Source organism: Coturnix japonica, chromosome Z (assembly GCF_001577835.2).
Source record: "Coturnix japonica isolate 7356 chromosome Z, Coturnix japonica 2.1, whole genome shotgun sequence".
NCBI classification, from domain to species: domain Eukaryota; kingdom Metazoa; phylum Chordata; class Aves; order Galliformes; family Phasianidae; genus Coturnix; species Coturnix japonica.
In genome coordinates this window covers 42,195,026-42,222,801 of record NC_029547.1, presented here as the reverse complement: position 1 = coordinate 42,222,801, position 27,776 = coordinate 42,195,026, and the positions used below count along the sequence as shown (strand labels likewise).

The window sequence follows — 27,776 nt, the reverse complement described above, 5'->3', positions numbered from 1 at the left end:
CAGCAGAATATTTTTTAATTTTGATTAAAAGTCAGAAGGATGTAATTACTGTTACTGAAGAAGTATCTTGAATAAATATATCATTAGATATATTTGCAGCAAAATGATTTTTTTCATTTCCATGTTTGTTCAGAACCTTATTTTGTTTTCTTTGTAGTGTAGGTGACCATTATTTAGTGCCTTTTGCGTTTGACTAGCTGTTAAAGACTTAAATCTTATTACATGATTTTTAATGCCACTTTTTAGTTGTAGCTGCACTAGCTATACCTAACCAGTATATTTTAAATTTAAAACTGTTCTGTCTTTCTGACATTGCTACCCAAGCCACACCTGGGCTTAGTCTTCCAGTAATTGGGCCAGTGCAACAGCTAATCTGCCCTTTGATTTTTATTACTGTGCATGCTGTGGTGTTTTCATTGAGTGCAGGTATAAAGTTTGGATTTGTCATATTCTTAATGCCTGTGAGGGATTATTTGATCTGCATTTCCATCTCCTCTGGAGTCCAGAAATCACTTGTTCTTTGTTCTCTCTTTGTTCTGTTTAAAAAGCAGAAATGAGTGGGCTTAAATAAATAAAATAATAATAAAATAACCTGCTACATGAAAAAATGCTTTTAAAAGAAATAACATCTACAGAGCTATGCAGTTATTTCATCTGCGTGTGATTAAAACAAGTTTAAAGAATTGTTCCCTGCTTTTCATTTTTACCCCTTGCAATTGTTTAAATAGTTCGATTTTTTTTCTGTTAATTAGAAACAGAAGATTAGGATGGAGCTGTGATAACTTCAGTTGGTTCAATAAGCATTTATGAGTGATCTTCTTTAGCAGTATTTGATTTGCATGTGTTGGATGTTCATAATTCATTCTTGGTTTCCAGACCCACTCCAGGTAATTGTGTTGCTCAGAGCATTTGAGCATTTCCCCCTGCATCCTTCTTTACCAGCATCATCTTTTAAAGAAAATAGCTGAAATTATGGTAGTATTCAATTGGAAACAAGATGTTTTAGTACTGACAAAAGCAATTAAGTTTTGTGTTTCTCTGTTTCTGTCATTTGGTAGTCAGTACAGCCTTTGAAAATTAGGAAGTCAGCTTTGTCTAGAAAAAATTATTTCCATAAGGAAAATTGTGTTGTAGCTTTATCTACAAGTCATACATGCATGATTCTAATTCAAACTAGCAGTTAATTGTTTTGTTCAATTGTGGTTTCACTACTTTACTTAAGAATCAAATTGCTTTTCTCCTTCCTGAAGAGCTTTCACAAACAAGGAGTAGTTTGATTTTAAAAATAACAGTTTTGACAAGTTTCATGATGCAGTTTTAGGAGAGAACCGTTTTCTAACCATTTTCACCAAACTTCAGCAGCCTTCATTTATTCATCTGCCAAAAGTAGCGTAAAGTTGGTATCAGACTCAAGTGATTTATTTTCAATATGTGAGAAGATGTGAAATAACAGAATTCCAGGTGTATCCCTTTAGTCAAGTTTTCCTTTCAGTCTGTGCAGCTGCTGTTCTGGAAATCTGCCATTCTTTGAATTAAAGGCATATTCAATGGTAAGACAATCATGTTGTGTATTCCAGTTTTTCCATTTTTATTTGTGGTACTACAACCTCCTTTTTTTTTTTTTTTTTTTTTTTCTTAGTGCAAATACAATATTATACAATGTTTTCTAGGTCCTACAAACTCCTCATTAAGTTAAAAGTGGTTGGCTCAGCTTCATAGTGTGAAACTCGGGCTCTGTGCATGTTAATTTGGGATTTCTATAGTTCTGATTAAATATGGGCAGTTAATTAAATTATAAATGACTGGGAAAATGCCTCTTTTATCTAGTGTGCATGCTTTTCTTTGTTCCCAGATACATATTTTTTTGCCTTTCAGTGTGTTAATGTAAAGAATCTTAGAAAGAGGTATCATCTCTTTCCCAGCCAGGAATTAGAACTACGTTGAGTAATTTAGTTATTCTTCATAGGGGAGGTGCTCCAGCCCTCTGATCATCTTTGTGGCCCTCCTCTGGACCTGCTCCAGCAACTCCATGTCCTTCTTGTGCTGGGGGCTCCAGACCTGGACACAGTAGAAGTATAGAATCATTGAATAGCTCAGGTTGGAAATGACCTTAAAGGACCGGCTCCAGCACCTTCATGTCCTTTCTGTGCTGAGCTGCCCAAAACTGAACACAGAACTCGATGTGGTACCTCACCGGTACAGGGGCAGGGTGACTTCCCTAGTCCTGCTCACCACACCATTCCTGATACAAGCCAGGATGCCATTGGCCTCCTTGGGCACACTGCTGGCTCATATTCAGCCAACTGTCCATCAAGCGCACCAAGGACAGCTTTCCAGCCACACCTCCCCAAGCCTGTAAGGTTGCCTGGGTTGTTGTGACCAAAGTGCAGGACCCAACTCTTGGCCCTGTTGAAACTCATACAGTTTATCTTGGCCCATCAATCCAGTCTATCCAGCTTTCTCTGTAGCGCCTTTCTCTCTTCTTGCAGATCAACACTCCCTCCCAACTTGGTGCTGTCTGCAAACCTGCAAGCCTGTCTAGGTCCCTCTGGATAGCATCCCTTCTCTGTTGTTGTCACCTGTACTTTCCGCTTGGTGTCATCTCCAAACTTGATGAGGGTGAACTTTTTCACACTGTTCATGTCACCTACAAAGATGTTAAGTAACACCAATCCCAACACTGATCACTGAGGTACCCCCACACATCACCTGTTTCCACTTGGACGTTGAACCAATGACCGCAACTCTCTGAGTGCAACCATGGAGCCAATTCCTTGTCCAGGGAGTGATGCATCTATCAAATCCATCTTTCTCAAATTTGGTGACAAGGAAGTGTTGCGAGACATTGTTAAACGCTTTGCAAAAGTCCAGGTAGATGATGTCAGTTGCTCTTCCTTTATCCACTGACATGGTACCTCCATCATAAGAAGGCACCAAGTTTGTCAGGCATGACTTGCCCTTGTTGAAACTATATTGGTTACCACCAATCACTTCATCATTATTTTCCATGTGCCTTCATTGGGCCTTCAGGAGGATCCACTATATGATCGTGCCAGGAACAGAGGTGAGACAGACTGGCCTGTAGTTCCCTGGATCTTCTTTTTTTCCCTTCTTGAAAATGGGGATTATGTTTTCCCTTTTCCAATCAGTGGGAACTTCATCAGACTGCCATGACCTTTCAAATATGATGGATGGTGCCTTGGCAATTTCATCTGCCAGTACCCTCAGAACTTGTGTGCCTACATTTCTGTACCTACATCCTGTGAAAGACAGAAGCTAAAGACCTGTCACTGCCTCCTTTTGGCAATTCAGTGCTTGGTAGTATGGCTTTTTTCATTCTGAAATATCTCATTCTCCTTGAGCATGTTTCCTCATATACCACATCCCTCCTATAGCATGAAGAGCTCAGAAGTTGGTGTTGCAGTTGTAATTTCTGTGCTGGTGATGTCTTAGGAAGAAAGACTATGTTTCTGCGGAATAAATTTGCCTTTCTATCATCTAGTTGGGCTCGTAAAGTTTTATGGTACAAGCAGTAATTTCTTATAGGATGATATCCACTTCAATCATTCGTGAATTTCCCTGAGGAAGTATTAAAGACTTCATAAAGGAAAATATTAGTGAAATAAATATTATATTTGAGACTTTATTTATATTTTTTTCCTTGGGAGAGGTATCACACAAACTTTTGTTAATGATCTTCAGAAAACCTGTTAGTCTTGTGTCTGTATACTTCCATATAAACTCACTGTCGTTGTTAATTAGCTTTTTATTATTCATTCAGAACAGCATGTGTAAAATTAAGCGATGGCGCAGAATTCAGTTTCCATACCGCTCATATTTGTTTATTTGTTTCTTTAGTACAATATCAAAAATGTCTATACTGTTGATGGTTAACTATAGTTGATTGGGCTTCTCTGTCTTTCAGAGATTTATTATCAGTGGTACAGTTGAAACAGAACATCATTGAATAACTGTGATTTTAAATGTTATTTTTATGACGTCTCTGTTCCATATAAAATTGCAATTTTTTTACAGTATGGGTATTAGAAGTCATTTCTATTCTATTTAAAGCTATAGCCACAAATGTGAACACTGATAAAGAGCTGTAAGTGTGTCTCTGCTACTCACTTAATACAGGTATGTTGTTATTGTTGGGGAAAAAAAGAAACTTCATTCTGCCATACTATAAAACATCTGTGTCAAATTTTAAATTTCACTGCCACATTGCAGTACTTATTTTTTATTTCTTCCTTTGCATGTGTTTTATGAAACCTTCTATTTTGCCTCTTGTCTAGCGAGCTTTTTTCCACTAAATCCTGTGTCTCCAGTGCATTTATCTAATTATACTGTGCACTTACAACACTATGGATTTTACAGAGGTTATTATTTTTATTTGGTTTATTAGTCGTAATTTAAGTACCATAAGAAGTGGAAGAACCATTACAAATGCATAGTATTTATGTGAAGAGATGATCCAAACTTGCATCAGGTATTCAGGAGGGCTGAATTCGTTTCTTTCCTACATGTTTTGTTTGTAAGTGATTATCTACCTGCTTGTTCTGAAAAGAGTAGGTTTAAAAGTCATCTCTTTGGAGTCGTAGTTGTTGCTAAGCAGTTCAAGGAAGTGTTGCTTATTGCCTAAACAATGGCACTGCTCCATAACCACACCCCTTGACACTGCTACTCATGCAGGGAGTAGATGCTGCAATCCTCCACATACAACAGTGAATATGAACTCTGCTAGTGCTGGACCAAGACCCCTGAAGTCTTCAGCCTGTCTCAAAGGGCATGGTACTGCTGAGGTACTCTTGTCTGCGTAGAATACCTTTATTCGTAACTGGCTACTAAAGCTGCATTTCAGACCATGACATTTATCAGTGTAAATGTGTCAGTGCCTTGCAGTGCTCCAAGAAATTATTTTTCACAGTTTTCACGTAACCACATTTGCTTCCAACTCTAGTATAACCAATATATTGTTCTTCAGGTGTTGTCACCTAGGAAAAGAGCAGAGGTGAACACTTCTACATTTCACAGTGCTTGCTGTTTAGGAATAGATTGGAATATCAAGCAATAAATGTGCTTACATTATATAACCATAAATTACTGATTTTGCACAGTTGATATTCTTGATGAACTTTTGCTCAGGGATGAGCTTGGAAGACTGGTGTTCCATTTGTTACCCTTTCCTTCAGAGGATCTTAATTTTTCTGTGTCATTTACGTAGCAAAAATTGGAAAAGTTGGTGTTGTTCCTATTTGCTTATTTCCTTTCCATTTAAACTACTAAGTTTATTAATTTCTGGTCATTCAGTAATTCTTTTCCTCTCAATCAACCTATTTCCTTTATTACTATTGTAAAAGCAACATGAGGAACATGTAATTTCATATTTGCTATTTGAAGCATTTTAAACTTTGGCAACACAGTGCTGCATTACAGTCTGGGTCTAAGCAAAAGCATGAATGACAATATATCATACTGAAGTTCATATACTGTTTGGTGACATGAGTCTGCAAAACAGAGTAAGTCTCATATTGCTCTAAAAAATACGAAATTCAGGAAGGCAGTCTTCTTTCATATTTTAGCTTTAAATTTCAGTTTTATAAATATATGAAGTCTAACTAGCTAGAATACAGAAAGGTAATTGTTATCTTAAGCTACTTATTTGCAATATATCCACCTTTTAAATATCATCCTATGTCATTCTGTACTGCATGCTTCCACCCTTTTTCATGCACTCTTCTCACAAGAGTCTGCTGCAGCAGAAAATTCCGGTGTTTCTTGTAAAATTTTGGAGTTTGTATCATTATGCTTTAGGAAAAGAAAAAATGACAGGAAGTATTTTCTGGGTAGAACTTCAGGACTTATTATTTTATTTTAGAAATTTTAATTTCTTTATTTAAAATTTAAGTTGGTGTCTTTGTTAGAGATTATTCAATTCTAGTAGGACATTAGTTCATATTTTTTAGCCCTCAAAAGAGGTTTTTGCAAATTGACCTGTTCTTGACAACAAAAGGATCTTTATTTAACAGAGCAATACTACCTTCATCAGCATTGCCTTTTGTACGTTCCATAGCATTGAGGACCTTGCATATACTTGCAGTATTGTAGGAATCTGAAAGTGAGTATTCAGAAACTCAGTTCCTGTGGCTATATCTAGAATTAATAGATCCAAGTATTTATTTCTTAGAATTGTTTTCATTATATAAATTATTATATATTCATATGTGTATGCTGGTTAAAAAGAAATAATAAAAAAATGGAGCATAAGGCCACATGTATCTACATGATTTCTTACAGCAGGCTTTCATTAAAAGGCTTTTGACTCTTGTTCTCTTGATCTGATGACTGAGAGTCTGCTACACCCTGCTTATGTAGGTTGCTGATCCATATCCCTGGGCTGTTGATTAATTCTTAATAGTTCTTGCTTAGCAATATCATTTTGTCTTCAAAACCTTGTCTCAAATGGCAATCTCAGGTATTGCTGTTAGAATACTGAGTTACTAAGAAAGCAAGTGCAAGTGAACAGCATTTCAGAGTTCTAACAGCTCTAACAGTTCAGAGCTTCTCAGCCCTTCCTTCCGCTCTTCTTGAAGCAGCACATTCAGATACTCAAAGGCAGCATTTATCTTTTTTTTAACAAAAGGTAGGAAAGTGAAAGTTTTAATCTCATTTTTCATAACCATGTCTTCCAAGACATTAATGTCAAAGACAAACAGAAGTTCTTGAAGTTCTGTTCCAACAGTGACTGGACTTGTTGATCCTAGTCACTTGCTTCCATATTTTGATAGTCCACAACCTTCTTGATTCCATAGTCTGTAGCACTCTTACATGATTTTCACCCCATTCTCTCTATTAACAAGGCAGAACCAAGGATCAAGTAACTTCCCTCGAAATGACTCACTTTTTTTTGTTTGTTTGTTTGTTTGCAGTTTTCAAAGTAATCTTAATTCATTTCATACTGCTGGGTGCTATGTACATTTATCACCTGACTACTTGATATCTATGGGATTTCCACCTCAGATTCTAGTCATGCTTTCACTGAGCTTTCTTCTACTTGATTCCCGGAGCTACTGGATCTTGGCATAGCTAAATAACAAAAGACTTCAAAAGGGAAAATTATACCTTTTTTTTCCTTGCAGACCCTATGTATTTGTTATAGAGATTGATACTACTTTTCATTGTGTGCTTTATTTGAAGTTCACCCCAGCCTCCAATAAAAGCAAATTAGTTATGTCCTGCACCTCCAATTTAGCTTTCCACAGCTGCAGAAATACTTTTGAAGCTTTCTGATTAGAGTAACAGATGCATGGATTTGGATGATCAGTGTGATATAAAAATGTCAGGCTGCATTTTTGTTGACACTAAAACTCAATATATCATGCTATCTGAGTAAGGCCATGCTATGTTACATATATATTCCTGAATTGTATTTGACACAGTCCTGATACCACAGAACTGTAATCACAATGTTCAGAACATGCATATTTGATTGGTAGCTTTTTGGTGTCATGTTTGGTTTAAGTAAGCAGTAGAGTACCACAGGTGAATATTTTGACTTCTGAGTTAACCTTGGCTGCTCACCAAGTGCTCACCAGGATGAGGGACAACAATCTTGTGTGATTCAATAATGATAGCCTCTCCGATTACCAGCATGGCCAAAACAGACTTAACTTGAGGAAGAGTAATTTATTGCCTATTAGTAACAGAGTGGTATAGTGAGAAGTAAAAGCAAACTTAAAACACTTGCCCGCATCTTTTCTTCCCAGGCTCACTTTCACTCCCCACCTTCCCATTGGGAATGAGGTCTGTGCTCAGTCCCTTACAGCTCCCCTCTGCTGCTTTTTCCTCCTCACACTCGTCCCCTTATCCATTGTGAGCCCTTCCCATGGGATGCAGCCCATCACAGGCTGCACCAGCATGAGTTATTTAAGAACTTCTCCAACATGGGTCATTTCAGTGGGCTGTGGACCTTCAGGAACAGGTTACTCCACTGTTTGCTAGCCTTCCACCAGCCTTCCTGCCCTACCAAGGGCTGCACCCCCAGAGCAGCTGCAGCTCTAGCCCAAGCCTGCTCCTGTGGAGGTGTCCATGGGCTGTGCCTCCTCCTGGTGTCATCCACTGCTGCACTTTGGACTCCTCCATGGCTGCATGGGGAGATCTGTTCCACGTAGTGCCCACAGGCTGCAAGGAGACAGCCTGCTCTCCACATGGGCCTCTCCTGGAACTCTTGCCCTCCTTCTGCACTGACCTGGCCACTTCTTTCCCATTTCTCACTCGTCTCCCAGATGCTGTTGAGCAGCAGTTTTCTCTCTCTTAAGTTGGCTCTCTCAGAGCACAGTCAGCATCACCCATGGCTCAGCTCTGGCTCTAGCAGATCTGACATGGGGCAGAGCTGAACTCTGCTCACAGAGGCCACACCTACAGTCCCCCACTACCAGGACCTTGTCTTGTAAGCCAGTGCATTATGTAATGATTAACACACCAGTGATGTAACTTGAAGTGCTGTTGTCTTCTTTTTCTTTTGTTTTTCTTTCTTTCTTTTCTTTTTTTTTTTTTTTTCTTTTTACATTTTTTTGGTTGTTGTTTTTAATCCATGCCACATTGCTTGCTCCAGCTGCTGTTAGGGCAGATTTTGTTTGCTGTTGGTAATTTCTAGCACAGATTATCATTGCCATTTGCTAGTTTTCTCATCAAATATCTCATTACTGTGGCATCTATTAATAGAAGTGCAAAACAAAGTTGTTGTTTAACTGTGATTGTTCTGAGGCTAATATTAATACTGAAGAATTACCAGAGGCCAGTTTTGTATAAGACATAATAAATTCTGTTGTTACTTAGTTTGTAATGCCAAATTGGAGTTTCTTCATAGAAAATAAACAGAAATCTATTTTTTGTTTCTGTGGAAGGCTTTTCCTTTCAAAAGACAGTTATAATATTTCATCTCTATTATTTGAAATCTCCTTTTGTTTTCATCTTATTTCTCATTATTACACAGTCTATCAGCTGGATGGTATCCTGGGTAATTCAGTCTGATAGCCCTTTATATTCATGTTTAAAATATCTGTTAAAGGTCTTGATGGAGTTTTATTTGTTCTGTGATAAACTATCCCTGATAATGATTGTGCTTGAATATCATCCTTGCTATATTCTCTGCAAGATGGGGAATATATCCTTTAAGATTTCAGTATGTCACTTTTCAGAAGATAATGATTAGATATACCACAAAGAGTGAAGTTGTTTGGGCATGTTATTGCCTAAGAGTACCTATGCAATATAAGTTGTCTAAATTACATAAGCTAGGGATGGTTATAGATAAATTGTTTAGCATGTTATTGCAGAATTGCTGTTTAGACTTATTTATTTTAAAAAATAATGTTCATATTGAGAACTAAGTGTAAAAATACATGATAGAATTCACCAGTAACTAATACAATATAGGGAAAACTAAGAATTCAATTGCTTTTCACAATAGCTAGAAACATGTAGCATTCCACATCTGCTTTTTGGGTTGCTAAATCTCATTCCTCAGCAACTGGAGTTTAAGTTTTCCATCAGAATGTAACTTTTTTTCTAACAGTGTTACTGTCTGCATTGTCTTTTTAAGGAAACACGAGTGTGTATGCAACCTACACATGACTTGAAATTTAATTTAACACTTGTGAATTTGCTTCCTCTGAAAGAAACTAATATGGAGGCCTTCAGGGAAGAAATCCTGTGGCTGGAGATGAAACCAGAACAAGGGTCCTGTTCAAACTGCCTCTGGCAGTCCATTCCAGCTATTAACTGCCATAGCATTCCTCAGTTTTTAGAGATTACATGGCCGTTCCTGTTTCATAACTTCTCAGCTCTGCCTTTTCACTGATAGAAAGCGTAAGATATGAATGACCAGCAAGAGTAGTCAAAAACATCTGTGTTTTTCATTAAGTTGATGTATTGACTTATTGACTCACATTTTGATAGTTTGAAGGTGGGGAAAACACAGTGCTTGTGGTATGTGTGCAGTACACAACTTAAGTTGCTATCAGCTACAATCTAGGAATTTCTGCTTCATATCTTTTTAGTTCCACAGTGCCATGTAATCTTATCTTCCTTTGGTCTCAACAAAGAGGTAGCATGTGATATTCTAGTGTCAGATGTGTTTCCTCCATGTTCTGCTAGCTGATGCAGTCTAGTTTCTTGGAGAAAGGAAAGGAAAAATCTGCAGGTAACTTTGAAATTTTCTATTATCTTCCATAGAGGAAAATGTACCCTTATTTTGAGCAATTTAAACATTTACATACAGTTTAAAGAATAGCTCGTTTAACTACTTTCTTATTCAGTATACTGAATTATATTTACACAGTATACTGAGTATACTCCTATTTTTAAAACATTATTTTTTTTTTAATTGATTTTAAAGTGAAGTTTGGAGAGCATTTTAGCTTTAATAATAATACTTAGGACGAAATGGTAACATGTGAATCTGAAAATATCAAGATATCAGGGGAAATCAGTATTCAGCAAAGGGTCCTAACCTCCCACTGAAAGTGAATAATAAATGAAAGGCTTAGATTTCTTACATCTGTGAATTAGAATTAGCACTGTCTGTTAACACTGGCTGTCTGGTTATTTAAAATAAAGTACTGGTTTGCTTGCTGTCTTTGTGGCAAATAATTTTACTACTGAACTGTACTGAAAAATTAACAGAGTCCACAGAGTGAAGGTTATTTGCAAAAGATACTGCAAAGCCAGTGTTGTGTGTTTACCTAAGCACACTAAATACAGCTTCGAACTTAACAGAAGAATTATCATTAAACTCACCTGTAAACAGTGTCCTTAGAGGACAACAACTTTTTTTGTATAGTTCAATATATGTCACTCAAAAAGTTGTAATCAACGAGAAGCTGCAGTAGTAATTCTTCTCTATTTACTGCATTTTAGAGTTCAAATACTTCTATTAAAACTACTGAGAAAATTGAGGCACCCTCTGGTCCGAAACCATCAGATACTAAATGTAGCCTGGAGATGCAAGCCATATTTATGATTGAGTATACCACTGATGGCATTTTACTACTTGTTTTAAAACAGGTTTTTTTTAGTACTGGTTCCAGAAAGAAAAATGTACTGCAGATTATAATATTTATAGTGGGTAAATGATGTGTTAGAGCTAGATGATGAACAACCGATTAGATCATAGGATAGGCCAAAAGCAGAAATAGATGGATTAGGAAGAGGAGGAAGAATGTATTTAGCCATATGCCAGTCACTCTGGAAATGAGATACAGGATTCTTCTTTGATCATGCATCATTGACCAGAAGGTTAGTTTGTGTAGCAAAGCCAAAGCATGGTATAATGTACACTGTGCTGGTTTTTGTTTGTGTGTTTTTTCCTAAAACAGAAAATTCTAGTTAGTATTTCTAGAAGACAAATATGTGTTATACTAAATACATTATGTATTGTTTTCTCATTCTGATTCTTGACAGTACAAAAATGAGCGTGCTCCAGTTCTCTCAGACAGGAAGATACTTCAGATCTAATCAAAAACTCGTAGGCTATTTGTCAATGGTAATAAAAAATAAATTTCCAGATGACTTTTTTGAGGGAAATATTCCCATTTTCTACTTTTTAAATAGAGATACATGTACATATGTATGCATACAAGGTTACAGCTGTTTCATCAATCTAAAAAAGAGTTTAGCTGCTCATTCTTTTGTTAGTGCCAATAATTATATTCCTCACTGTAGTATAGTTGTACACTGCACTTTAGAAAGTTTTTCTCAAGTTCCTTAGAGCTTTACATGGCTGCAATTTTATCGCTGAATTATTAGATTCACTGTAGGCATGTGTCTGCATGTGTAATGAAATGATGGAGGAAGAATTTGAAATGAATTTTAGTGTGCTTTCTTGGAAAAAAAAAAAAAAAAAGAAAAAAAAATGTTAAGTTTATGCAACCAAAGAACTGTGCTTTAGAGATGATGATATTCTGCAAGACTCTTACATCGCATATAGTTCTGCCTATCAAATTACTAAGAAAATTCTGTCCAACTTGCTGTTGGTCTCCTTTTGAGAATCAAGGCATTTTTCTTCTAAAACTGAGAGAAATTTAGGTGAGGCTATGCATGTTCAGCTCAGTTCAAAGGAAAATTCACTTCCACAGGGTATTTCTCATAAAAAGGTTCTGAACAAATTTAATGTATCTTAAAGAAGTCACAGCTGCTAAGAATGAGTAAAGTAGGACAGTGGGCTAAGTGCATGTCATCTTTTCTTTTGTCACTTGTAGTTTTCAGCCTCTTTCTATGTTATTTGGCAGAATTGTAGTGTCAGGATACGCTTTATGAAACATATTTGTATCACTGTGAGTATTGATTGAAATAGGGTCTTACAGTTTGTCAGGGGATATTTCAAAATCCCTTATGTAAGGCAGTGGGCAGCAAATAAAGCTTTATTGGCATGTTAGCTGATTCGGAAGATTGAGGAAGATCATCAAGCTATATGGAGCTGTAAGAACTGTTGAATCAATGCTACAGTATCTTGTTGTTCACAGATAGTAGGTGAGTCACTCAAGCCTGATAGAAAAAGTTTCTGGCAAAGCTGGATGTCAGATACTTCATCAAGTCTCATAGGTTCTGGGAAATATAAATAGATGGGTGAAATGAGGGCCAAGTCCTAGTTTTGACAAACTATATATAGGAATTACGATGGCAGAATAAGTGAAAATCCTTGATTAGAAGGGCTTTCTACTTTTGGATTAATTTCTGGGCAGGATTTTTGAAATCAGTGTGATGAGTAAGCTTGTAAAGGCTTACACAAGTAGTTTTTAACCTTTCTGGCTGTGAGCACCACTTAATAGTTAGCTGGTTATAAACAGCTCAAAAATGAACAAATTGGTTGTCCTGCGCATTCGGTGTAGTAGACTTTCCTGACCTCTCTTTCATTGCTAGGAAGCTATCCTTTTGCCTGTTATTGCTTATACAGTCTTTTCCTGCATGCCATTATTCAGGCTAGTTTCTTCTCTTCCAAAGGGCACAGATGGAGCCCTGAACCTACTCCATTGTCATTTTTATTTATGGGGACCACCTCTGCCTCCTTTTCAAATTATTATGATTCTAATGAGAGTTAACATAACCACAGACATGAAAACTAGCCTTAAATAGAAGCTCAGGGTCATTCTAGCTTGGTATGATCAGGGATTATCTCGTTCCTGAGCAGAAATTCTGAGCACTGTGAACATGGATGGCAAAACTGAGAGGACAGAGTCTCCCATGCCTTATTCTGGCTGAAATCAAGTGTGTAATAGTATTACTCTGGTAACAGGCATTTATTTATCCTGTTTATTTTTCACTGTGTTTTAATTTGCAAGGGTTTGTTTGGCTTCTTCAGAGTAAATTATTATTCTCCTATAACACAGCTGGACTTCAATTATAAATTGAAATTAACGGTTATAAGTAAATAGCCATCTTTCCTGCCACAAGAGAGCGTTGTAAGCTTCAGAGAGACTAACTCAGAAAAAAAAAAAAACCACCTGAAAGTTAGGGAAGATTTTTGTATGTAAAATATAAAGATGTATTTTTTCTCTCATGTAGCTGTTGCACTTTTTAACTGCTAAGTAGCTGCTAGACTAAAATCCTTCAACTTCATTTTGATTAGTATTTTATATCAACTGATACAGCAGGGCTTGATAAAATTTTAGATTTCACAACCAGATAAATTCATTTATTATGCAGCATATTGTATCATTTCTTTTTTTGTAGAGATACTTAAAGAGTTGCAGTAGGTGTCCATGTACAGGAAACAGGTTAACTATTTGGTCAGAGAGAATTTCTGTAACTTCACCAGTTTATGACTGTTCTGTTTCAGTAGGTAAGGGTTTACAGTCTTGTACAAATGTATGCCTTGCATATTATGTTTTACTGCAGTGCTAGCTGACATATTATTCTTGATAAGAAAGAAGAGAAAAACATTTAAAATTCATGCATGAATTACCTAATGTCTCTTCCAAATAACCTGACCTATCTTTGCTGTTTGAATAATATGCATACCTTTGCAAACGTGATTTTGTTCCACATAGTTTTAAGAAATAGTACACTTTATTTATTAATCTCTGAATCCACAGCATAACTAACATATTTTAAGACCTATGTAGAAAAAACAAAAATATATAGTGCCATTTCTACTCTATTTTTGTACTCTTTGTTACTGTTCTGAATTATTTAATTTGTTATTTATTTTGTTTCTTGGCTCATAAATATCAGCTTGGCTACAGTAATAATCTGGACTTCGTGCTTTTAAGCTGTTCTTATTTTACTGTTGGTTCTGCCCTTCATTTTATCTGCTGTAATATTGATGTGAATTTTTTTTTTCCATTTCTGTATATTTCAGCTTCTCTTACTGTAGCAAGTATAACACCTTTTCTGTTTATGCATACAATTGTAGACAGTAGTGTTAATGAGCAGAAGAAAGTTACATTCCCAAGTCAAAGATATAAATAATTTTGATTACCTTTGATGATACTGTGTTATGACTATTAATTTGTCATAGTTGAGACTGCAGAAAAGCTTAATTACAACAGTAGGGCAAAACATTTCTTGCCTCATTCTGCAACTCATCAGGCTATGAACACATTAACTTTTTGCAGTGGAATGAAATCAGCAGAGCTAAACTATGCAATGGAAAGGAAGATTTGCTACCAGTAAGAACTGGAACAGCTACAGCTTTTTTTATTGATGAGAGGAGCAGTATCTATGAGGAAGAAACATCCTGATTGTGTTAGAAGAGCACAGTGACTCATAAGCAGTGCAGAACTGAAGGCAAATGTAATTCTGCAGGAGTTGTAAATTGAGCATTTGTTGTAATAGTGGATCAGAAATAAAAACCAAAACAGTACAAAGGTAGTGTCAGTCCCAGTAAATTAAGAATATAAGGGACAGTTACAAGTTACAAGGCGGAGTAATATTTCTCCAGAGCTACAGGCAGGTTTCTGCTCATTTGGCACTTGCTTTGCCAGATGGGAGGCAGCAGGCACGTGGACAAGGACAGTCTTTTAAGTGGGTGCTGACTTTTGCTGTTGTTTAAACAATGCTGATGTTTTGGTTCAAATCTGTTTCTGGTGGTGGGACACCAGCTCACACAAGATCTGTCCACATTTGTTTCCTTGTCATCCGTGAGTTAACTATTTTTGGTTCTGCTGATTTTTCTTTATTCACTATCCCCTCAGATGGTTCTGGAACAACAGCCTCAATTTCCTTAAAGGCATTTGCAAGGGCATCTGTGTTCCCAGTAGTACTTGTGATTGTTCATATGGTCTAAGGTTTCACTGAAGCAGATGCAAAAGCTGCATTTTGATGCTTTTCATTACCAGTGCCCTTCCCAGGCTGTAATTACCAGGTGTGCCACCCCCATCTGCCACACTAGACTGATATCTCTTTCTGCTGTACACCATTTTCCCAGGGATGGCACTGCTTCAACTGGATCTATATACGCTTTCAGAAGTGTTACACACAACCACTCATACAGCACAGGACACCACAGTATCTGATCAACGCTGGCAGTAGGGCTTAATGGATCCTTTTCAACCACTAATAAAAAGATAGATGCCGTGTCACTATTCCAGGCTCACAGAACTATGCTGGTACACCTTCCCCACTCTTCTGCTGATAGATCTCTAAAATATGGCTTAATGTTTTTGGGATGTGAGTGTGCATGATCTCTGCCCTCCTTCCTGTTGCTCCTCCACTCGTACAGCCTCAGAGTCTATTTTCATCCTAATTCTTTGCATCCTGTGAATTTTTCATAGTAAGAGCATGAGCTGGTGAAGTTAAAACATTATTTTTCCCGTATCTGCAACTTTGTTAGCTGTATGTGCGACCAGCTGTTTAACTGTGCATTGCATCTCATAGCACTGCTCTGTCTGTGCAGTAATTATTTCTTGTGAGATCACCTTTGCATCTTGTAACTCTCTCACTGTACTGCATAGTGCTGTAACTTCACAGTCAAGAGCTTTAAGACTGTCAAGTGCTAACATCCATCCAAATCTACCTGTTAACTGGCAAAAAGACTCTGATGCCATTCTCCAGGGCAATTTGCACACAGCCTTTTCAATCACCTTGGAGTTAATAACTGCTTCATCATCGACTTCAGATCCCACTTCCAATGGAGGCATGGCAGTCAGGGAAGCAGCCAAGCAGAACCAGCATTCAGCTTTGGGGCTTTCTGCAGCACGGAGTGTCCCCAGCGACACCTACCCAGTCCCCTGCTCTTTTGCCAGCCTCTATGTGGCAGTTCCTGACTCCTGCCTTCTGCACCACAATTGTGAGCCAGTTCAGACAGGAAGAAGGAACCAGATGGACACTGATTGACGTGGAAAGAGTGAATTTATTGTCATTACATTGCCAATCAGATCATCCCTGAAGGAACACCAGAGCATAGGCTCGGAAGCACAGGAGATGCAGGCACACTAGAGGTTTGCTGGTCTGCTGTTTATGCCTGTTTATCAGTGGTTCACTCAAGCGTAGTTTACTGCCATGCTGCAAGGTCACTTGAGCTTATTTACATTCCTCCCTTCCATTCTTTTCTCACAATATCCTTGTTGCCAGTTTTCTGCTTTTAACTCATTCCTCCTAACAGAAACTTATTAATGTGAATACCTTGGCTCATCCCTGCTGTAAAAGCTTCCTGCATGTACATATGAATTTTTCTGGTTCCAAAAGCTACAGCAATCTCATTACTTCTGCTGTGATCCTGACACTTGAACAGCACACTGTAACCTCATGTTTCTTCCATATTGTCTGCTTCAGGCTCTACACACAAACTTTCCAAAATCCCATTGCTCTCTTCCTCTCTGTGGCTAGAAGAGCACTAAACTTTTTATTCCACCTCTGTATTTTTAGTTGTGGATAGAAAACCTTTTACAGAACACAGGTAACTTAGAAAGGGAGGGAGGATAACATTATTTGGTAACTTGTGAATTTACATGAAATGAATAGACGTGGCCTGTGCCCTTTCTTTCCATTTTTACTTCTTATAATGTCTACAACTTATTAGACATAAAGGTTCTTACATATTTCTGTTGGAATATTTCTTACAAATTTCTAACTGCAAATCTTGCTTAGCTGTCTAAAGAATTAGTAAACTACTATTCATCTTTGCTTTAGATTTTTTTCTAATTCACATAATAGACTATTTTTAGAGTGCTAAAATATCTTAACATGCTAGTAATCATTTGCTTCTAATCTTTGATTAAATGTGGAGAGATACACTGCAAGGTACAAACTACAAAATGGTTTTTTACTCTGATGAGAAAATAATGTTAGCAAACAATCATTATGTGTCTGTGTCAATTTCACTTCCGTTGCTAAATTACTGTGTTACCTGTGCCATCCACTCCAGATTTCCGTCACTAAATGAGGAAAATCTACAGTGTGATGATGGCTTGGAATTGTAGCTTGTAGTTGATTTGTCTAACACTCTTTGGTATCAGTTTTCTCTAAGTCTTACTCTTAAAAAAAAAACTCATCTCAAAAGAAACACTCACCCAGCAGTCCCTCATCCTCCTCCTCAGCAAAACAGGGAGAAAATACAAGGAAATGCTCATGGGTCAAGATAAGAACACTTGTTACTGTCAAGGGCAAATCAAACTGGGGAAGAGCAATTTAATTTACTGCCAATTAATGACAGAGAAAAGGGTAGTGAGAAATAAAAGCAGACATGCCCCACTCCACTACCAACACTGTTTTCACATAAACATAGGTTGCTGCATAAACCCAGCACACCCTCTCATCCAGGGCACCAAGTACACACTTGAGCTGATCTGACAGGATTCCCCACCAGAATGCTGAAGTAGTTACTGGATGTTTTGTATCTGGACTCTTCTCAGTAATTTGCCAAAGGTGTTGGAGTCTGGTGGCTAAAGGACAGGTAGTGTCAGTAGTTCACAAAAAATATCAGTTTCACATGTAGACCTGCTAACAACCCTTCTCTTTTAATCAGATAATAGACTATTTTGGCTGAATTAAATACGCACAGGGAATAAACTGATCCTGTTCACTAATTAATTACTTGCTTTTATCACTTAGAAGCATTTTAACTGCATGATCCAGGGAGGAGATATAAAACGGCTAATTAGTTCAGAGAGGCAATGTGTCCTGCTGCTTTAGTAATGAGAAGTTTACTCTCTTGATTTTTTTTAGTTGATGGAATTCTATTCAAATACTAGGTATCAATTTCTGCGTAGTTCTTCAGAGGTGGAGTCCTTTGAGAAAAGTTTGAGGTTTATGTCTTCACTGATGGTTACGAATCCAGATGGTAACAACTCTGAGCACAGAGGAATGGCTTCTACTTCAACTCTGACTTGCTGTTGAATTCTTAGCAAAAGCTTTACATTAGCTCTCTCAAGCAGCTTCAGCATATTCAACCTGTGTTAGTGGCTTGTAGTCAGTGCCCCGTTTGCATTTAAAGGAACTGCTTAAAACTCAGATCTCTGATTTACGTATTATTTTTTATTCTTTAGAAGTTAGGGAATTTTTTTTTTCCCAGTAGCACTATGAACTTGCATAATCATGATATTAAATAATGATAGTCAGAGCTTCTCTTTTAGTAAGGAACTTGTTCTATAGCAGCTCCATGTAATTTGTGCCTAATTTGCACAGATTACACGATGTGAAGTGAGGAATATTTGTTGATTTTGTTTGTTAGAGATGCACTGTGGTTTTATGGAATTACTGCAGCAACTAGCAAATGCTGCATGAGAAGAAAAACAATACCCCACATGCAGAGAGAGGCACCTAATTCCATGCAATTATATCTGCACTTTTTCAGGATGTTTGCATTAGGTACCATTAAGGAGAAGAAAGTGAAAACAAATAGAACATTGATTTCCCTTTGTATGTTTTTTACAGACTATCTGGAAAGTGGAAAGAGTTACTACAGATATCTAACTGAAATTATCTGTAATAGTGACTCTTCATAGCTGTTTCTGTCACAGGCATTATATGTATACATGTCATATACACTCATGTCACTCATATCATGTACCATACATAATGACTCTTGAATAAAACCCCATTGTGTTTATTTTGTACGAAAGGTTACAATGCAAAGGGTTTTCTTTAAACTCCACATCAGTGCTTTATTGGAGCTTTTTCCTTATATCAGCATCAAGCTGAATTAATTAGAATCCTGGAATCTGGAAGAAAATTAAAGCTGTAGCTTATTAATTTATGTTACTTTTTTAATTATATTGTTTTTGTGTGTGTTTTTTTTCCCCAGATTCTCACTGTAAGTTATAAATCATAGTGGTTATTTGCCTCAAATTAGGACAGAAAAATATGAATATCATCTCAAAGATGACAGTCAGACATGAGGAGAAAGAAGCTGCTTAGAATATGTTGAAAAATCATAGCAACCTCTCGTAACAAAAAAGCATGAGGTAGCTAATGTAATATTTTTTAATATGCTCTTAAGCGTACAAATACAAATGAGGAACTCTGGATGACTCAGTAGATGAAGCAAATGTAAAATGAGAAGAGAAAGGCTAACAAGATACCCTAACTTTTGGGCAATTATAAGATTTAGGAATGAAATAATAAAATAGATAAATAGACACTGTTAAGAAATTACTAGAGAGAAGGGAGAAAATAACCTGAAAAATACATTTTCAGAGGATGTAATTTCAGAACCTGAGGTGGCTGAAGGTGGACCTCTGAGAATTACACTGTGCTCATACTGTTTATCCCACCAAATGGCAAGGTATTAGAGGTGCAAAGGAGTAGAATTTTTGGTGGGATTATCACATCCCAACTGTGGAGAGGGAGGAATGACTGAGATTTGCAAATCCTCATGGTTAGATTAAGGTGAAATAGCAGGTGTGTACATGAACAACAGCTTTAGTGGGAGATTTCTATAGAACATCTACCCTGAAGGCGTTGGCCCTCTCACAAGTACACCTAACTAAACTGTATGGGTGCGTGAAAAATCAAAGTAAGCCTTAGCATTACTTAGCAACTTGGAGAGGAAAAACACAAAGAAAGACTGGGGGATAGAGAGAGAACCCATCTTGGACCCAGCATTGGACCTGTCAATGGGGCTGTTCGGTGTAGAGTCCCACCTAGACTTGCATATGGTGCTATTTATTGGCCCACATTCCTGAACCTTTTCTTGCTCCAGTTACAGGATTGATTGAGTGACAACAGCTCTCCTCATGACTTGGCTGTTGCACAGCATTGTACTTGATGTTTCCTTTCAGCTTAGTCCCGGGAGTGGCTGAGATGAAATCAAGGGAAGATCAGGTTCATCCCCATGGCTTAACTGTCTTGTCTGGGGCTCATCCCTTATAGATAGCAATAAAAATACTTCTCAGTGTGATAAATGGGTTACTGACAAAGTATCAACAGATTGCCCAGAAAATTGATGGTGAACTTGGTGGTTGCATCCACTCTCACTAGTTGCAGACTATTAGCTAGCCACTGGCCCGTGATTCCTCCCTTGGTGCTTGTGAACAGGATGTCAACTTGAATGGTATCATTCTGCAACCCGCTCCTACATAACAGACAGCTTGAAAATCACTTGCATGAAGCCAACGCTTCTATATATGTAGTCTTTTAGAAGATCTGGTGTTAATTTATGTGTATCTAGAAGATAGTTGCAAACTTTACCCACTTTCTCATATTCCAGTTCAATTTTCTTGGAAATATAATAGGAATTTTTTAGTAATAATGACAAACACTTCTTCTAGATGATTCTAAAGTACGAAGAAAATTGTCACACATAAAACAGATGAAAACTTTGCATATAGGCATTATACTATTCACTGTATATTTTCCTTAATAGTCAGAATTGTGAGTAACAACCTTAAGACAGCTCAGTGTTCAGGTTTTTCTAAATCTCACTCAGAACAGGTTTAAATACTGGTCTGACTCAGGTAGGAAGGTGTGCATGGTTTTAACTAACTTTGTAAATTTTCTTTCACATATGAAAGAAAACTTGTTTTTTCTACTTCATATCAGCATCTGGCACAAAATATAGACTAAACGGAGTAAAATGGTAAAAAAAAAAAGAAAAACGAAAAAAGAAAACCAAACAACCCTTGTAGCTGAAATATAACTGGAACCTCAGCCGTAAATACTGGGAATTTCATGGTGATAACATTTTACTTGAATATATGCAATAAGAAATTGACACTGGAACTGGTCAATATCCCATGCTTACATTAAACTATGTATGATAATACATGTTGAGCCATTTTAGATATTTGTGTGTATCTTGAGCTGCAAACTGGTTTCAGATGTGTTTTTAAGGAACACAGTTCCTTTAACTGCAAAAATAACTGGTTTTGTATTAATGTAGCATGACACTCAAGAGGCATAAATGATCTTACTGGCAGCATAGCTTTGTATGTCTGCTGCAGTTTAAATGTTCGGTTTAATGATTCTCTATAAAGGCTGTGTATGTAGCAAATAATGCAATGCAAAATCAGTGTGCATCAGTTGGTCAAAGTAGCCATAGAAATAGGAACTCTAACACCTGTATACATGGATCAAGACTTTTACTTATGATTAAATTTAGTTCAGGCCAGTGTCCTGAACTAATCTCTGCCATGCAGAGAGATTAGTGCTGTTTGTCATTGTTTCAGACTTTTCTTCCTGCTGTGGGTATGGACACAAATTTGGTGCACACCTTGGGCAGAATTCCAGGTTAGTTTCCTTCAAAAACAATTTAGTTTCCATGCTCCAAAATCACTCTTCAAAACCAATGAATGTTCATTAAGTGCACAGGGAATTCACTTCAAAACTTTGCTGCAGCTCCAATCCAAAATGTGAAAGATAATGTAGTTATTTCCCATGGAATATTAGCTATCTAAGCTAAAAATATCCACTGTAAATTTAGTTTAAGAATATTTACCCAGCAACTGTTACAATTCAATCCTATTGTTTAACGTGTTTTTCCTCAAAAAAATTCTGTGCGTATTTTGTTACACTGACTGGAATAATAATAGGCATTATTCACTATTTTAATATACTGTGAAATTATTCAATGTAATAAATGTATGCTGCATTAATAATTCATTATTTTTGTGTATTTGTATCTCAAACATATGCTGCATAGAAGCTACACTAGGTCTTTTATCAGATATTACTGCAGCCTCTCTCCTAATCTAAGAAGGTGTATTTGAGATGAGGAAGATAAAGGAATGTTGTTGATTTTTGGAGCTTCTCACCTATAGCTGAGCCAAAATTCCTTTTCCTGTAATACTGAGTAGCTTTATTGTTAATGGAAATTCTAATGACAGTATATGTAAGAAGTAAGAGCTAGGTTTTTTTGTTGTTATTTTTTTGTTGTGGTTGTTTTCAGTGTCTTTCATAACTGTGGGAAGATGTTTTAGGAACCTACTTTGAATTCTGTATAATTTCACAGAAAATCTCATCTGCTAAAATGCAGATTTGCTTCTCAACTCAGCTGCTCCTTCCTACTCAATGCAACCCTGCCATGGGCTGCAGTCCTTCAGAATAAACCTGCTCCTGTGTGGGCTCCCCCCCAACTGCAGTCCCTTCAGGAAATATCCACCTGCACTCAGGTGGTCTCTCCACAGGCTTTGAAAAAAAAGTTTGATGTGTGTGGTGCCACACTCGCTTTCACTGGCAAATTGAGCTGTAGTAGAAAAGACTTGGTAAATCATTCCATGTTTTTTTTCATATTTTCTTAAGTAGTTATAAGCGTGTAAAAATGATATTGTTTCTTGTTCTAACCTAGGGACCTGGCTGCAAGGAACTGCTTGGTGGGTGAGAGCAACATACTGAAAATCAGTGACTTTGGAATGTCTCGTCAAGAGGATGATGGAGTATATTCATCATCAGGCTTAAAGCAAATTCCTATCAAGTGGACTGCCCCAGAAGCCCTCAACTATGGTAAGGATGTATCTATAACTTCCCCTCAGAAAGTACCTGCAGTATGAGAAGCACGAGGGCTAGCCCATCCACAATATTACAGTGGATATACTTTTTCCTTTTATTCATTTCAGGTCAGAAAGGTTTAAAATATTTTAGTTGATCATCATATTTAAGTGGTATATAAAATACTGTTCTACTTCTGAAAGGAATAAGGCAGTGACTTGCTGATGTTATTATCGAGCACTAAAATAATGCACTGACTGTGCTGCCAACTGGTTTTAGTGGGCTGCTTTGTTCGTCATCTGAATCATTACCAAAATTGCTGGCAGGTTCTGCATAGTTATGGCAGTGATTGCTCTAGCATTTCTTTGGAAATGGTAGAAAATGTTAGTATTCTGTGTTAGGTAAATCATTGCACAGGAGAAAAATGAAGACTGCTTTCTATTTTTTCAACTGCAGTTTTTATTGTTGTTGTTGCTGTTTTTTTTTTAACCTGTATTTTTATGTAATGCTGTGCTGTTCTCACCGGGGGAAGATCCATTATTTCTGTTTAAGGGAGGAGGTTTGTTAGATACAAAACAAAAATAGAAACTGTAGCATTTAGCTTTTAACTTGTGAGTAAAACTAGAAAACACGATTTTCTAAGTTAAATGTGTCAACTGTGAAGAGTCAGCACATTAAATGGATGATGTCATATTTTAAACACAGTTCTCTGAATCAGATCTTTATTTGATTACTTAGAACAATTTTTTAAATATTTGAATTGAAATGTCTACAAATATTTTGGCCTTCCCCTAATGCTTGAATTCAGAATCCTGCATTGGAAATCATAACTATGTGACTTGACAGGAAAGTGCCGGATTTAATTAGCACTTTGGCAGAAGTTAATTCCATAACACAGTAAAGCAGATCTGTCCTTTGTAAGGTCAAATCAACAGGGATGGACTTTTTTTGGTGGTGTGCAGGAGCAGACCAGAGGACAATGGGCAGAAGCTGGAACACAGAAATTCCATATTAGCACAAGGAAGGACTTCACTGTGAAAGTGGCAAAACACCAGAACAGGCTGCCTAGAGAGGTTGTAAAGTCTCCTCTGGAAATATTCGTGATCTGTCTGGATGATGCCCACCTGGGCAACCTGTTGTAGAGAACCTCTACAACAATCATCTCTGAAGGGTTCATCCAACCCCTACGATTCTGTGATTCTGTGAAAATGAGCCATCTTGAATGTTTTCTTTTATGTTCAGCAGTCAAACATATAATATTCAAAAAGTAGTGGTAGGTTTCTGGGTGTTTTTGAAGATTCATATTTTCTTCTCCCTTGAAAGACACAAGTAAAAATGGCTTAGTGTTTTACAATCCTAATGATTTAGTCCTATCTACTGTATTATTTTGTGTGGGTATGTAAGAATGCTAGACTGAAACAGACTCAAAACTAGTTGGAACCACTCTTCATGTTGGTTCTTAGTGGAAACTGAAGTTGTGATCTTTAAACTGGATTAGGGCAAATTGAGTGATCAGGGAGCTTATGTATGAAGGCATAACTGAAATCCCGAAGCTACTGGAGCTTGTGGAAGATTCAGCATTTAATGCAGTGGGCACTGTTTAGTGCCACTCCTTACCATTATTCTTATTTGTAGTTGTGTGATTTTCACCACTTCCAACAAGTGAAGAAAAAAAAAAAGCATTAAAAGTTCTTTGTAAAGTTACATACATAGAACGAGTATAGGATATTCTTGCTTTCTGTTCTTCCAAAATTGGGGTATACATTTAATATATACTTATTTCCAGTATAACTTTGTGCTGTTTGTCATGTTAATAGATTGCTGCATGGTGTTTTTTTGTGAATGAATAAGCGGTTGTGTTCTGGGTTTTTTTTCATTTTTTTTTTCTTTTTTTCTTTTTTTTTTTTTTTTTTTTCTCTCCTGGATAATAGCATAGTTGGAAGGCACATTAACTGTGCAGAACATGTATTTTCTTGCTCATCACCTATCTTGCATTTACTGAATGATTTCAATGAAAAGTGTTAAAATTAGTGGATGCCAAACTCTGAAGAGAGTTGATACACAGACAAGAAAACTAATCTTACTACAAAAAGCACAGTGAATGTGCATAATTACCATCTACGAGGCACACCAGCTAATGTAGCACAGCTGGAAGTGATAGTTAGTTTAACAGTAAACTCCACTTTCTGACGTCAGAACAGTTGACATATCACCAACTGTCACTGTAATTTACATGTCTTTTATTTTCCCTTTTTTTTTTATTTTTATTTTTTTCTAGCAAGAGGTGGCTTAGTTTGCTTAATCTAATGGTTGGAGGTGAACAAACAATGCATTCACAAGCATTTGTGTATTTTTAAGACCAAAGATATATATAAAATGCAATAAGGTTTTACAGAAATATAAACAGACCATCTATGAAATAAATGTGAGAAGTGGATTTTTAGGGTAACATTTTCATGGATCCTGCTACAAAGGGCCTGGATCCTTCACTTTCTGATGTAGCACCTCTTTTAATGCGAATACGTCAGAGACAATAATAGTATTTTCTCTGGGATCTCTTCTTTTTCTATAAAATCAGGTTTTCATTACACAGAGATTTGGAATTCAGTTATCAAAATGCGCTATCTCAGAAGGATAACTGCAGACAATGAAATGAGCAGGTCCAGTTTTTTCTTTGACTGATTGGGTGCATCAGTTTTTCAGGGTCAACTTAAACAGCAGTTGAAGCCGCTGTACATTAATTTTCAGGGCATGGAATTAATGTCCTTTTGTATTAAAAGAATATATATACACATTTAGTGTAAGAGGTAAGTAATTCTTAAATGACCAGCAAAATAATTGATATGGTACCATGTGCTTTTTGTAGAAAGCCTGTTTGTCAAACTTCTTAACACTTTAAGTTGGTTTGTTTCAATTCTAGTTATCATGCTTAAGATAATGTATCCTTTCAAATACTGAAGACTGTTGTATTTACAGAGTGTTTATTTGTAGCTTCAGCTTTGTTCAGCTTCAAGATTGCCGGTATAATACTTTATAAAAAAATATTTGGAAAAAAAAAGAATGAATTTCTCTGTAGACTAAGTGGTGGGTTTTCTCTCCTTTTCTTAGGGAGATACACATCAGAGAGCGATGTATGGAGCTTTGGAATCCTTCTGTGGGAAACATTCAGTTTAGGAGTATGCCCATATCCTGGAATGACCAACCAGCAAGCACGGGAACAAGTTGAGAAAGGTAGGGAGTGAAAGAAATGCTGCATACATACATGAGGATGTAGTAAGATATAGTAGATAAAGAAAGATAGCAAATAAATAATATACTGGTTATCTGTCTGATAATAGCAAAAATATTGTGAAATTATTTACTTGATAATTCTGACAAACATAGGTATATTAAAAATGAAAAGGAGTATATTGACCAATGACTTAAAGGAGGAAAGACTTCTAGCACATTAGTTGTATGCATAATATATATAAAGCATACATGTATGTTACTAAAAGGTAAGATGAAGAAAGAATGAATTTACTGCTATGCAAAGCAGAGGCTTGACCAGAATGAATTATTTAGGATTATGCTAATGTACCTATAAATATTCTAAACTGCTAGAAGAAAAAATCTGTATCATTCCATCTTCTCTATTAAAGTATTTCAGGCAAAATTTTATCAGTTACAGTCAAATATGGTAAGCTGCTTGAGCCATGAAAGCTGCATTTCTCCCCTACAAAATAATCAAAAGGCTTTTATTAAAGTAGCAAATAACTGTGAGCAGGATTTCAGAACTTTTATTTATTTTCATCATGTTTAGTGACATTTCAGAATTCTACATAGTACTATTGTGTAAAATGGGTTCTAAACAAGTGAAACTACTAACTGATATCTAAAAAGCTTAATTTGGTCGGTAGGAGTTGTTGTTGTTGTTGATTATAGTCACAGTGGATGACCACCAAAGAGTATCCTTAAAAGGCAAAAGCAAAAATTCAGTCTTTGTCAAAGCAGAGACATGTATGTAAAAATAAATTTTACTACCTAATTACTGTTTGAATCCACTGCAAACAAATTGGTCTGGTTCAAAAATTAAGAAGCATTTTTTTGCCTTTCTAATTTTTTTGTACTATGGGAAAACAGTCCTGATGGTCAATCAGAAATTCTCTTTCTGTTTTTCTTCTAGAATCATCATTTCTTGTGTCATCGTGTTTTTCTGGTTTTCACACAATTACAGCCTAACTGCTAGGATAGTCAGCTAGGATATTCCAGATTTTCTTCCTGATTTATCTGTCTCAATTCCTCATCAGTACGAGTCATCAGTACATTTAGTCACTTGAATGCTTACATTAAACCAGGATAATTTCAATCCCAAATTAAGTATATAGAATCACTTCACTTTAGGGACAAAATGTAGTTGCTGCCATCACTGTCTTGAAGGTTTAGTTTCTAGGTTCAACTTCACGAAGGAAAGGATTCCTGAGTGGCTTCATATTATCTATGTGTCTTAGAGATCATTTTTTCTCCTTTGAAGAGAAAAAATTTTTCTCCTTTTCTGCATGTAGCAGAGGGGTTTTAACTAGGTGATCGTTATGGTTCTTTTCAACCCAGGCCATTCTATGATTCTGTGAAATCCCCTGTTCAGTCATCTACAAACATAATGATTTCATCACAAAGATCATTACATTGGCTAACTACTCTCAATGACTTTGTTATCCTTCATGGGCATGGAAATGGTTTCCAGGATTAGCTGCTCTAAGATTCATGCAAAGCTGGCAGACCTGTAGTCACTATGTGCTTCCAGCCCTTCTTGAGGATAGGAGTATCATTTGCTTTCCTCTTTATTCTTGGACATTTTTCCCAGTCCTCTTGATCAGTCAAGTACTATCAAGAGTGGCCTCTTAGTGACATCTCCCAACAGCACTTGTGGTTGC

The 27,776-nt window shown here is 36.7% G+C and overlaps 1 protein-coding gene across 4 annotated transcripts in view; it reads left to right on the top strand.

Annotated features, from left to right (window-relative positions):
* FER (FER tyrosine kinase) overlaps positions 1-27,776 on the top strand; it is a 151,624-nt gene that overhangs the window by 114,977 nt on the left and 8,871 nt on the right. For all 4 annotated transcript variants that reach the window (XM_015849442.2, XM_015849445.2, XM_015849444.2 and 1 more), the window contains 2 exons: positions 22,724-22,878; positions 25,972-26,094. In XM_015849442.2, coding sequence (XP_015704928.1) covers positions 22,724-22,878; positions 25,972-26,094 — 278 coding nt within the window. The remainder of the gene's footprint in view (positions 1-22,723; positions 22,879-25,971; positions 26,095-27,776) is intronic.